General features: G+C 53.4%; 1 protein-coding gene across 3 annotated transcripts in view; it reads right to left on the bottom strand.

Moving 5' to 3' along the window:
• Positions 1-9,860, bottom strand: part of SRCAP (Snf2 related CREBBP activator protein) — a 29,497-nt gene extending 19,637 nt beyond the window's left edge. For 2 of the 3 annotated variants that reach the window (XM_054027500.1, XM_054027501.1), the window contains exons 1-7: positions 7,207-7,612; positions 6,796-6,869; positions 5,340-5,572; positions 3,636-3,875; positions 3,134-3,319; positions 889-1,029; positions 209-443 (exon numbers count right to left, since the gene is read on the bottom strand). In XM_054027500.1, coding sequence (XP_053883475.1) covers positions 209-443; positions 889-1,029; positions 3,134-3,319; positions 3,636-3,875; positions 5,340-5,572; positions 6,796-6,869; positions 7,207-7,301 — 1,204 coding nt within the window. In that variant the 5' untranslated portion in view covers positions 7,302-7,612. Of the gene's footprint in view, positions 1-208; positions 444-888; positions 1,030-3,133; positions 3,320-3,635; positions 3,876-5,339; positions 5,573-6,795; positions 6,870-7,206; positions 7,613-9,840 lie in introns of those variants that run through there. The other variant, XM_054027502.1, reaches the window with a different exon arrangement.
• Between the last annotated feature and the right edge of the window lie 3,393 nt (positions 9,861-13,253).

The following is a 13,253-nucleotide window of genomic DNA, read 5'->3' as shown; positions in this document are numbered from 1 at the left end:
CCCTGTAGGGGGCGCCAGCTGATCTGACCCTGGGGGAATGGGACATGGACTCTTTCATCTCTAAAGGGTGCCATCTTCCAATCCAGCCCCAGGGCAGGAGAGACTGGCCAACTCAGGGGAAAGGGACACAAGACCTTTAACCTCTAGGGGAGGACTGGCTGGCTCAAGGTGAGCAGGGAATGGGACCTGGGGTGTTTTGGTTCCCTACCTTCTTCGTCGGTGAGGTGTGGAGGTGGCGGGGGGCTGGAAGCGGTGGAGCCGGCGTGGGAAGAGCTGATGTGGGAGGAGGAGCCAGTCTTGCTGGCCATGGGGAAGGTCTCGTTGAGGCTCTGAGTCAGCAGATCTGAGTACTTCTCCGTCTGGCCCACGATGAAGTCCAGCTGCAGATCCAGGGCCTTCTTCCTCTTCTCCTCCAGGCGAGACTGCTGCTTGAACTGCACTACCTGCCAGTGGAGGGCCAGGGGGGTGGACAGGGACATCCAAGTGAAAGAGAAGGGTAAGAGGGAGGTCTCAATAGGCAGCATATTGTTAGCCTGTCGTACTCGCTTCTGAAGAACCTTCCTGCTGTGGCCCAGCTGAGGGGCAAAAGGAAATCTCCCCTCTGACGACTGTATTCTACTGCTCAATACAAGACATTGTGTTAGTGAAACCCACCCTGGAGCAGCGGGGAGGCAGGGACCTCGGGCTAGAGAGTCCTGATGCCCAAGCCTAAATGACAGAGAGCAGGGAATGCTGGGAGAGAGAAGCCCAACAGCCTGAGCTAGAGCAGCGAAGAGGCACGGATCCCAGGCTAGAGAGGCCTGTATGTTATGTGACAATTCTTATATGAAGGAGGCCAGGCCCAAAGCCAGGCTGAGCACTCCTTCTAGTGCTGCACGCCCTACCCACCTTCTCCACGTTGCTCCAGAACTGCTTGACCTCTTTGGCGATGGAGGAGGCGATGCGCCTCAGCTTGGCCTGCTCCTCCCGCTTGGCTCGCTCCTCCTTCTGCTTCTGCTCCTCATGGTGCCGGATCACCATCCGCACAACCTAGGGGAGGGGAGGAGGAGGGTGAGAGGCACGCGCGGGGAGAGGGGGCTGCACCGACCCAGGGCAGACTGTATTGGGGGTGGGGGAGATCTCTCTAGCTGCCAACCAACAGCTGGGTCACCAGCCACAGTTTGAGAAGGGTCAAGGAGGTTTCCGTTCAGCACCTACGACAGACAGAGCAAGCCTAGATGGAGCACAGGAACATGGATAGACAGATGGGCGCTTGGATGGATGGACAGGCAGATGGCGCCTGGATGGATTCCAGAGCCCTTGGAAATGCTATCTCTTAAGCCAGAAGGTGTGCTCTCTGAGCAGAACTCTTCGTAAATCCCCTGGAAAATGTGCCCACCAGTCACAGAGAGCTGCTGAGGGCAGGACTTGAACTCACAGCACCTGGGAGCCATCCAGCTACCCCGATACCAGGCCACCTGCAAACCCTCTGCCTTGCAACAGAGATGCTGTCCTGCTGCACATGTGCCTTTCCACCCTCTTTGGCATAGCATGGTGAACAAAAATCTATGCTTTTTTTAAATCAGATTTCCAACATTTAAATTAGCTATAGGTTTATATTTTAAAAATAAACCTATTTAAAGTTAAATTTGAAATGACAACCTATGTTAAGACCTCAACTTACTATAATCTGTTGAGTCTATAAAATAATTAAAATTAAATACAAAAATTAGCAGTTCATATTTGTTGCCAAGTTTTAAAGAAAGACAAAGCACTGAACTGGTGGAAGTCACAGGCAAAGCACCAGGAACCAGAGTTTGTTGTAGTCTTAAACTAGCTTTTGACACAAGTAGGCTCTTCTGCACCCGCAGAATAATTTGCTTCATTTCAGGTTATCCAACTAATTCAGTTCAATGACTAGATAATTCAGTTACGAAATGAGCTGGGTATTGAAAAAGCAGAAAAACTTGTTTTCTTCTTCCAATCTATGAATAAAAACTAGGCATGAGAGGATGTGATCTACTAGTTCTAAATTTCTGAAGGACATGGTGACCGAAACCACAGTTCAATACACTAAGTACTTCCTTTGTTTAATAAATCAGTTTTCAACATAAAACATATTTTGATAAACTGTCTGATAAACTTTTCTTGTTTATCTAGCACGTTTAAGACAGTTTTATTTAACTATTTAAAAAACGGTTTTTGTGCATTTTAGATGACTCTCCATCCAAATACAACTTGGCACAAATCACATGTAAAAAAGAAATGCATCATTCACTGTTTTCTAAACTAACAAAAATGTAAAAATTAAGAATCAGAGTAAATGTAAGTTAAACTATGTACTTGCTTAAATGAAGGTGTAAGAAGCATATCCTCCTGGTTAACTAAAAGAAGCACCAAATTTAGTATAAAGGTTATATTTGGTAGTAAATCAGTAGACCTCTACCCCAATATAACATGACCCGATATAACACGAATTCGGATATAATGCAGTAAAGCAATGCTCTGGGGGGGGGGGGCTGCGCACTCCGGTGGATCAAAGCAAGTTCGATAGAACGCAGTTTCACCTATAACGCGGTAAGGTTTTTTGGCTCCTGAGGACAGCGTTATATCGAGGTAGAGGTATATGTTGTAATGGTTACCAACCAATGAGAATCAACCTTTCTTTAGGAAAGTAACTAAAAAGTACAAATGCAGAACAAGAGTAAAAAATGATTTAAATCAAGGCTTGCAGATTTAAATCATGATTAAAATCAGGCATTTAAATAGCTTTGATTTAAATCAATCCACCCTGCATTGTGGCTTGACCTATGCTGGAATTCCCAAATTTGGCCCTCAATGACTCTTGTGCTATTGATTTCCCAGAGGGCCAGTGGGTATGAAATGCTGGCTGAGATCAATCCTGAGTGGGGGAGGATCACAGCAATAGGTTTGAGCCCCAGATGCGTGTAAGAGAGAGTTAGAAGACCCAGAACATTTTGATGTCATGGGATACTTTCACAGATCTATCTCAAACGCCCCCAGGTTTGGACCATTTACCCAACCCTACAGCTCCTCAAGGCACAGCAATTTCCAAGACAATCCAAACCCACCTTTGGGCTTTAGGGGACTTAATAAACCAGTCAGAGCTGTTTCAGGGAGGGGCAGAGCTCACCTTCCTGGCCACACCCCTCTTCCAGCGTCGCTCCTGGGCAAAGTCTGCCGAAAGCCACTGCATCTCCTCACAGAGGTAATCCCAGTGTACCTTGGGGCGAACTGGCTCCGGCACCTTGGAGAGCCTCTTCAAAGACCAGAACCCCTCCTTCTTCATCTCCGCGATGCGGTTCTCAATCTCCGCCTCCTGGAACACAGCACCAAGTCAGCAGAGATCCCAGCCCCCACCCATCATGGGAGATTGGAAGGCAGGGGTAAATCAGGGAGACCCACAGCAACCATCCTCTGGGCCGAGACCCATCTGACCCTAAACAAAAGATGACCCAAAGTGACACAGATGTAAGGGACCTAGAGGGGCTCTGAGTCACATTACCCCTCCTCTCCAGCCCCACTTCCTCCCACCCCCAGCCTGGCATGGGCTCCTTGAGGGCATCTGGGTCATGGCCCTGGGAGCATGGAGGGCTCCAGCCCAGGGGACCCTTCAGACACAGTCAGCTTCTCACATGCTTGGCCTGCTCAGCGATCTCAGCATGCGTCTTGTCCCACATACTGGCCGGGTCCGAGGCGTAAACTCCTGGGGACGCCAGAGCTTTGCTTTGCAGCCTGGGCACATCAAAGCCCAGGTGACTGTCCAGAGAGGAATCGTGAGTGAGGTGTGATGGCGAGACGCTGCCACTGGAGGCAGGTGACCCCGAAGAGGCCGGTGATACAGGATTGCTCCCCGTCATTTTGTCTGGTGCAATCTGGGGGCGAAAGAGGATGAGGTAACTAGGACAGCCACTGCCACAGCTACATATGGAACCAGTGAACTCAATAGCCCGTTCAGACTAAGGACCGTAAAGTGCTTTTTCCCATGTGTATGCACAAGAAAGACTTGCCTGGTGCTGAGACACAGCTGTCTCTGGAGTGGGGAAAGGGGCTGTTTATACAGGGATCCCTCACCCAGCACCCAGGTGCAGCCAGCTCTCAGATGAGGCATGGCCTCTAATTATCAGCTGCACAGAATAGTTTTGGATGGGAAGTGACAGAGAATCCCATATCCACCTGAAACTGCAGACGGAATTAAGGAAGCGGAATGGAATTACATTTAAGATTTGGACAGGTCAGTAAGATTAATACTCCAAGTCTTGAAAAAAAAAAAAGAGCCAGGACCGCTTTAATAGAAAGGGGGGTTGACTTATTTTAAATCTCTTAATGCAGAGATACTCAGACCTCAGTGGTTCAGGAACCAAACTAGCGATCAACATTACCCAAAAAAGCCGCAGTAGTGTGAATTCATGGTTTCATTTACTATAGTAATATAATATAATACATAAAAATAATGAATTGGTTAATTACTTAGACTGGTTAATAATTAAATCACACAATGTTTTAATATCATGTGCTGCAAAGAGTCGCAGGAGACACTTTAAAGAGCTACATGCGTCTCCTAAGTCTCAGTCCGAGGATCACTGTCTTAATGAAAGACCTACACCAGCCAAGGCCTGCTCTACACTACAGCCTTGTGTTGACCTCGCTGTGGAAGTTTCTTCAATTAAATTTGGCCTCTGCCGACGCAAGTGCCTCTCTACGCTGATTTAGTAACACCACCTCCCCGAGCGACATTGAGTCACAGTCGATATAATTAGGTCGACGTAATGTTACTGGCTTTCAGGAGCTGTCCCACAATGCCCCACACTGATAATACAACCGATACAAGCGCTCCTGGTGAGAGCAGGCACCGACAACACAAGGAGCCAAGTGTGCACCCACACAAGCGATATAATAACGCAGACATAAATTAGGTCGACATCATTTTGTAGCGTAGACATAGCAGTAGTGACTGTCAGCACGGCATTGGGGCCAGCACTCACTGCAAGGGAAGAGCATCCCCTACTGAGCTTCCACCCTGCTCCATACAGCACAGCGCCCCCTAGCCTTGCACTGGGGTTGGCACTGAGTCTGAAGTGAGAGTGCTCCCTACCCTGCAACACAGCTCCCCCAAGTGCTGGGGTCAGCATTGACTGAAGGGAGGGAGCCCCCTAGTGAGGCCCCACGCTGCTCCTTGCAGCACAGCTTCCCCAAGCACCACACTGGGGTCAGCACTGACGAGAGGAGAGCGCCCCCTTCTGATCCCCCAGCAGCATTCGAGTTTCTCCAGCTCTCCCACCCAGGCAGCAATGCAGCGTGTTCCGGATCAGCTCCAAGGCCAGGCTGGGAGCCCCTACCTCACTGCGCAGTGCATGGTGCTGTTGGGGAGGATTGCTCTGCATTTTACTGCTCCCTTGCTCTTCGCCTCGCGCCCCGATAGCTTTGCTCGTGGCCGAAGTGCTGTCGTCCTGCTCCAGTGCATGCTGGGAACCGGCCTCATTCTGGTCAAGCAACCGCTGGGACGAACTGTCCAGCTCCTGGGTCCCCTGGCAGCCCAGCCTGCGCTCGGGGCTGCCTGTCTCTGAATCACCTGGCAAGAGATGGGGAAGTAGCCATCAGATGTGTATTCACGCTGCCAGCTGGACGATCTGAAGGGACTCCTCTGCTACCGAAGGCTGCCCATACTCAGAAGGCAACGTCCATCTCCTCTGGGGAGACTCACCTTGCAGAAACAGAACTAGATGAGAGTATGTCTAGTGGTTAGAGCAAGGGGCTGGGAGTCAGGACTCCTGGGTTCTAGCCCTGGCTCTGGGAGAAGAGTGGGGTCTAGTGGGTTAGAGCAGGAGGGAACAGAGCCAGGATTCCTTGGTTTTGTGCTGTGGCGTAGATGCTCATCTTCAATGAAAAAAAATTAAGTTTATAATGGGGAAAAACTCCCTCCCTGACTACACTGCCTTTTGCTGCCAGTTCTACCTGTCAATCAACTACCAAGAACTGGGAACTAAGCTCGGGACACACAACACTTTATTTTCAATTGTTGTTCATATTTTAACAACTGCTGAAGTTGGGATAAGCAGGAATTTGGCCTAATCTAAGTTTAAAAAATCTGCACTGATTTACATTACACCAATCGACATGCACTGTGGAAACTCCATAATACAGACACAATCTACTGCCTTAAGTTGAACAAGTTGATCAAGAAGTTTCCAAGTTCAGCATCACTAGTATAAGTGCAATTTTAATGCATCCAGGACTGAGTTTTGCAGCTGAAACTAATTTACTTAGCAAGAATGTTCATATACTATCTTATTTATATTACTACAGTAGCATCTAAATGCGTGAGTCACAAACCAGGACCCCATTGCACTAAGTGCCATACGACAACAGAACAAGAAGACAGCAGCATGGTGTTAAAGTTTCCTCCTAACAGGAAACAAAAACATCTTGACGTCAACAACAATATTTTGAAAGAGTTGGAAATATACCTTCTTTGTCAGGATTCCCCCAAGAATGGCTGCTTCCCAGTTTGACTCAGGGAATCCATAACCAACCTCTGCCCATCTGATCCCTCAGCCCTTTTCATCAGTGAGCTGTGTTTTTCCAACACTTTTGAATCTGGGATCTCAAAAAGGTTTCTTACAGGGGGAAGGATTCACTTGCCCGCTGCTGAAATGCAACTGCCTGTGTGGTGAAACGTGACACAGCTCTGGAGAACATCCAAAGCTTTCTGCTGCAAAGGCAATGCTACACTGCTGGCTTCCCCCAAGAGGGGGGCAAAGCCCTGAGTCACCAGAGAGTATATCCCAGCCATACCTGTGTGAGCTGAAAACTCCTCCTCCTCGTCAGACTCCACTTCCACGGTTTCTCTTTCCCGGGCAAGACTGCTCCTGCAACAAGATGGAATAGGATGGGGGCCTGGGTCCAGAATTCCTTCTCCCTTCACACTTTTCTAAGAGGTAACAAATACTCCATCCCAGCCCTTTCCTTGGGAGGGTATTCCACAGGGATACAGATGACCCTCCCCCCCCCGCCCCCGTTCCTTCCAGTTTTCCCTGCACTCTTGGTCCAACATGGCTCGCACAAACCAGTCCTTGGGTCTAGCTAAACCTGTCTCTCCGGACCTGAAATGCAGCCGGCAGACTATGGACCTAGCTGCAGGATATAACGGAGAGTTTTCTCTGAGCACCAGCTACCAAATCCCTGCCTATGGGGAAAGGCAGAGACCTGTTAAGGGTGCTGGGGAGAGGCAGGGACGGGGACACCCTGTCTGTCCAGTGCAGAGCCTGGGAGTCGGCTGGCCGCCGGCTGGTATAACCCATCTCCACTTAGCTCGCTGGCTTGGCTCGTCTGCAAGGGATGATGTCCCAGGGGGACAGGGTGGAGTCAGGAGCCCAGACCCTTGCATTCTTTCCTCTAATCCTGGCCACTTCCCTGTCCACCACCTTGCTCCATGCTGTTGCTGTAACTTATTCCTGATCCCATATTAGCCCTTCACCCCTTTCTAATCTCCCACCCCCTGATCTATTGATGCCCTGGCATCCCTATTAAACCCAATCTTGGCCCACCCTGTGACCCCTTCCTGACCCATCCCTTGTTACTCCATCCCATTGTCATTACCTGCTAACCCCTGCCCCTCACCCCACTGACTTCATCCTGCTCACCACATTACGGCACCCCCACACCGCAACCTGTGTCCCCTCCCCTTCACAACCCTGACCCCCATAAGCCCCAATCCTATTACACCTTCCTGTTTCCTGATCCCATGTGCCCAGCTGTTCCTTGTTACCCCATCACCCCATGCCCTGTCCCGTCCCTGCCAATCCCACAGCCCCACTTCCCCACCCCATCAGGCCAGTCGCCCTGTGTCCCACCACCACCAGTTCAGCCATTCCCTGATCCTGCTGTGCCCACCCCTGCCTCTGGTGTCCTGTCTTTGCTAACTCAGGCACCCCCTGACCCCACTTTGTGATGCTGTGCCCTGGAACCCCCCGATCATGTCCCGACAACCCAGTGAGCCCGTGCCCAACCACCTCCAACCCTGTCACCCCCTGACCCCGTACTGCCAACCTCCTTGCCCTGTATCCCTCCATTGCCAATCCCCACCCCACGGATTCTGTCACCCCAGGTCGCTTGCCTGCCAACCCATGACCCTGTCCTGCCAGCCCCTGCACACCGTGCCCTGACACCACCAACTCTGCCAAGGCCTGACCCTGTCCCACTAACTCCCTCACCCTGCGCCTTTCCAATGCCAAACCTGCCATCCTGAGCTCCACTGCCTCTGTCACTCCCAATACATGACCCTGTCCCTCCCGCCCCAGCCCCTCATATCCTGCCGTCCCTGCCACCCCACGTCCCCATCTCACTGCCCCTTCCAACTCCAGCACCTCTGGACTTTGTCCCAACAACTCAGCCACTCTATTTCCCACCACCTTCAACCCACTAAGCCCCCGATCCCGGCCTGCGAGCCCTGTCACCCCTTTTCCTACCATCCCAGATGCTTCTACTACCTCCTTACCCAGTCCCACTTTTGCTTCCAGCCCCCTTGATACCTGAACCCATCCTGCCAAGCCTGTCACATCAGGGCTGTGTCCCACCATCCCTGGTCCCGCCACTACTACACTCTGGTCCTGTCCTGCCAACCCTATCAACTCCGTATTCCTGTAATCTGTGTCCTTCAAGCCTGATGCCCTGGGTACCGTCACCAAGTCCACTAACCCACTCACCTGCTGACCCCGTCCTATCACTGCATATCCCTCTACCTCCAACCCCAGTACCTTCTGACCCCATCCAGCCAACCCGGGTACTCTGGATCTCTGTATCATTAAACCTGCCAAACCCATTATCCTATATCCCCCCAACCCCATTACCTCACAACTCCGTCTTGCCAAGCCTGTCACCCCAACACCCACCATCTCCCTCTTCCCAAGACCCCGTGCTGCCGACTCCCTTTTGTCAACCACCTCTGTCCTGCCTGGAGACTGTCCTGCCTCCACTGTCACTACCAGTCTTGGCACACTGTGTCCCAGCGACCCCTGACCCAAACTGACAAACTCCCATTCCCTCTGATCCTGCCCCACCAGCCCTGGTGCCCCCGGATCCTGCCCCACAAACTCCATGACTGCCTGTTGTGCCAACACCGGTGTCCCCTGCTCCGCTAAACCCCTGGCTGCCTGCTGAGCCAACTCCTGATCCTGTCCCATCAACCCTGATGCTCCCTGCCCCACTGACCCAGCAACCACCTGTTGCACAAGCTCTGACACCCCCTGACCCTGCTCAGAAAGCCTCAGATCTGCTGCCCTCTGAGACAGACCCCCAAGCTGTGCTGCCCCTGACTCCATAGCCCCGACCCACTTCAACCCAAACCCTCTTGCCCTTTGACCTCTAACCCCTGCCCTCCCTCAGCCCCTAACCCTATTCCCCCTCGATCCTGTCAGCCCCAGCCCGGCCCCCTCTTGCCCCTTGACCCCCACCCCTAACCCAACACCCTTTGACCCCCACCCCTAACCCAACACCCTTTGACCCCCACCCCTAACCCAACACCCCTTGCCCTCTGACCCTTTGACCTCTGACCCCTACAGCCCATGCCAACACCCTTTTGCCCCTTGACCCCTGCACACCCTAACCCACCACCCTTTTGCCCTTTGACCCCACCCCCGTTGCCCAGCACTCCCCAGAGCGAGGCTGCCCTCTCTAGGAAAGGCGGCGGTTAGTGCCGCGCGGGGAGGGGGAGCGGCCGTTGGCGGCGCACGCGCTCCCTCCTCCCTCGCGCCCCCTCCCTCCCCAAGCGCGTCTCGCGCCCCCATGGGTAGGGGCGGGGTGGGGGGGGAGTGCGGAGCCCCGGCCGGGCCGCCATCTTACCTGGGTGGGAGGGGGGAGGAGGGAGGGAGGCGCCTCCTGCTCCGCCTCCTCCTGCCGCCGCCTCAGCCCCAGCGCCGCCGCCGGGCAAGATCCGCCGCCATCCGCAGCCCCCAGGCCGCAGCCACCCCGCCCGTCCCCGCGTTCGGACCCCGCCGGCCCCGATCAGCCCCGCGCTGGCCCCTCCCCCCCGAATGCCGACCCCGAACCAGGCCCCGCCAAGCCGAGCCGAGCCGCCGCGGCAAAATGGCGGACGCCACCACCTCCACCACCAGGGCCGGCCCCCCCCCGCCCGCTTCGCCGCCCGCCAACTCTCGCGAGAGCTGACAGGGAGACACAGTCAGAGCCGCGAGGGACGACGGGAAGTGGAGTTCGAGCAGGGCAACAGGGATAGGGGACAGAGCTGGACAAACGCCGCCTCGAAGTCTCGCGAGAGGAGGAAGCTGGGGAGCGCGGGATGTGAAGTCCCGACTCCCAGCGAGGAAAGAAAGAGCGCTGAGCTCAGGGAATTGTGGGAAATGGAGCTAGGGCGCAGGGGATGACGGGAAAAGTAGTTCCATGGACGGGGCGGCAGAGGCGGGCGTTTGGAAATGTTATTCCATAGAGCCGGGACAGAAGGGGATGCTGAGAAATGGAGTTCCATGGGACAGGCCGGGCGGGAGACAGGAAGATGCTGGGAAATGTAGTTCTCCAGCAGAGTGCCGAGGAGGCTGCTGGGAAATGTAGTTCCAGGGGCAGAGGAGGCTGCTGGGAAATGTAGTCCCATGGAAAGGTGTCAAGGATTTTCCCCACCAATTTTTGAGGGGGTATTTCCCTTGAACGCTTCAGTGAGAACATTGGACCTGAACCATGGTGGATTGTCAATATCTACCGTCTGGGGAACTTAAACAAAACCTTGTGATCATTTTTCTCCACAAAATTTTCTGCCATGCCCCTTTCGCTGGTGCTCATGTGCGGATGTGATCGGCGCCTTCGCCTACATGGAGCCATGGGTGGGCTTTACAGAGAGAGAGCGCGAGCGGACGGGCCTGTGCTATCACTTGCTAAACATATGGGGCCAGGAATTAGCCCCCATTAGATGGTCTAGCTGGAATCCCACAGGGTTGGGAACCTCCCCCAATACTTCCTGCATCCAGCCCCACACGTCCCTGGCTGATCTAGAGCAGAGTTCAGAAAAAGACGTCTTGTCTTTATTTAAACACTCCACCTGAGGAAGAATCCACCCTGTTTCTGCATAAACAATCCCAGTAGCTAATAGACAAATGGAGCGGTGATTAGAGTAAGCGGGGTGTAGGTCTGAGTGTATGGAGATAGATACATGGGGGGTGGGTGGGAGGATGGATAGAGCGGTCCATATGGGGATGAATGGATGGCAAGATGTGCATATGAAGGGATGGATATAGATGTGTGTGTATGGGAAGGGATGGATATAGAGGGCCACTGTATGGGGATGGATGGATTGGGTGTATTCGGAAGTGAGAACAGGTTAGGTGGGTGTGGATGTGGACAGATAAAGGGGTTGTGGATAGAGAGGTGTGGATGTGGAGGAAGGCGGGAATAGAAGGGTGTGGATGAGGCTAGATGGATTGGATGTAGGAGGGATGGACAGATGTAGATGGGTGTGCACGGGGAAGGAGGGATGGATGTAGGTGGGTGTGAATAAAGATAGATGAGGGATATGTGGAGGGAGGGAGGGATGTGCATGGGCAGAGGTGGAGAGAGAAGGATATATGTGGACAGAAAACTAGCGCTGGAGCTCCAATCAAATCCCATTTCAAGGTAATGGGATGCTATCAAATCATACATTGCAAACAGTTCCATTCCCTCTGCTGTCTCACTACCGCCCCCTGGGGACAGCAGTCAGCTGCACTTGAACCATCCAGCGACTCTTCCCCAAACATCCTGTTTCCTTCTAAATTAACATAGCAGGATCCTTTAGGGCTCAGCTTCCCCCTAGTCCTGAGATCTGGGTTCTTTTCTGTTCCCATTTGAACAGGCTTTGTTAAGTAGGAATGACATCCCCTTCGCTCCCTTATTGCTCTTGGCTCCATCCACTGGGGGAAATGGGTCAGCATATCAATGCACAACAGGAGGCATCCCTCCCCTAGCCGCGGGTTCTGTTGGGTCAGATAGTGCAGGCCCATTCTAAACGCTTGGGGCCAGGAATTACCTCCTTGGCTGTAGAGCGTCCCATCCTGACTGCAGTAGATAATTGTTAGTAATCCTCTAACATGGAGCATTTTTTCTGTTTGCTGAACCCTTGAGGCTCCCAGTGCCTCCTGCTCTAATCAATAGTTGCTATTCCCCTCCCAGAGCTGGGGATAGAACCCAGGAGTCCTAGCTCCCACCAATCCTATTTCATTCCTTCTGTACACAGAACCTCACTTAAACACCATTGGCTCTGGGTTAGAGCATCATGCCCGACATGGAGGAAGCCCAGGGTCAGGGCTGTGTCAGCAGCTGGTGGTTGTGGAGAGCAGCCCCTCATTTTAGAAATACCTAGACCCCTCTGCTGCCACCATGTCCCCAGCAATAAAGCACCTCCTGCTGGCCTGGCTGGTGCTGCAGGCTTCCACAGCTGCTCCTGTACTCCGCTCGCTGTAGCAGGATCTTGGGGAGAAAGAGCACCCATGTGCCAAACGCACCCTGCAATGCACTGTCACGGTCCTGCCAAAATGCAACTGCCACGGGAGTGAAGCACAGAGAAAATCTAGGGGCAGGGGCCAGTGGATCTTCCCTGCAAAGGACGGGGCAGGGAAGCAGGGGGCTTCTGCCCCTTTCTAGTTTTGTACCAGTGGAACAGGAGGGATGGGGAGTTTGGGTTTGGGTGGAGAATGCTCTGGAAGCCTCCCAGAGCTGGAGGAGAGAGTGTCTCTCCAGCCATACAGCAGGGATTAGGAACAGCCAGCAATCACGCAGACCCCTCTCTGACCCGGATCAGGGCTGCTGTTGCATGAAGGGCAGTGTGGACCCCTCCCCAACTGGGACTGCAATGTGCCGGGGGCCGTGCGGCCCTTTCCCCACATAGGATCGGGGCCGCGTCACACTGGGGGCTGCACAGATCTGTCCCTGCACAGGATCAGGGCTGTGTCACACTGGGGGCCGCATGGACCTCACCCCACATGGGATCAGAGTTGCCATCGCCCCAGGCTCTGCCCAGATCCCTCCCCGAATGGATCGGGGCTCCCACTGTGGTGGGTGCTGCCCAGACCGCAACTGAGACCGGGGCCCCAGTTGTGCTGTGTGCCGCAGAGAGAGAGAATACGAGTCCCTGTCCCAAGAAGCTTACAATCGAAATCGACGAAGGGGAGGACAATTCTCCCCATTTTACAGATAAGGCCCAGAGAGATTCAAGGACATGCCCAAGTCCCCCTCAGCCTGCAGTGGAGCCAGGAATGGAATCCCGGTGTCCTGGA

Source organism: Malaclemys terrapin, chromosome 4 (assembly GCF_027887155.1).
Source record: "Malaclemys terrapin pileata isolate rMalTer1 chromosome 4, rMalTer1.hap1, whole genome shotgun sequence".
Classification (NCBI taxonomy): Eukaryota; Metazoa; Chordata; order Testudines; family Emydidae; genus Malaclemys; species Malaclemys terrapin.
This window is presented reverse-complemented; position numbering and strand designations above follow the sequence as displayed.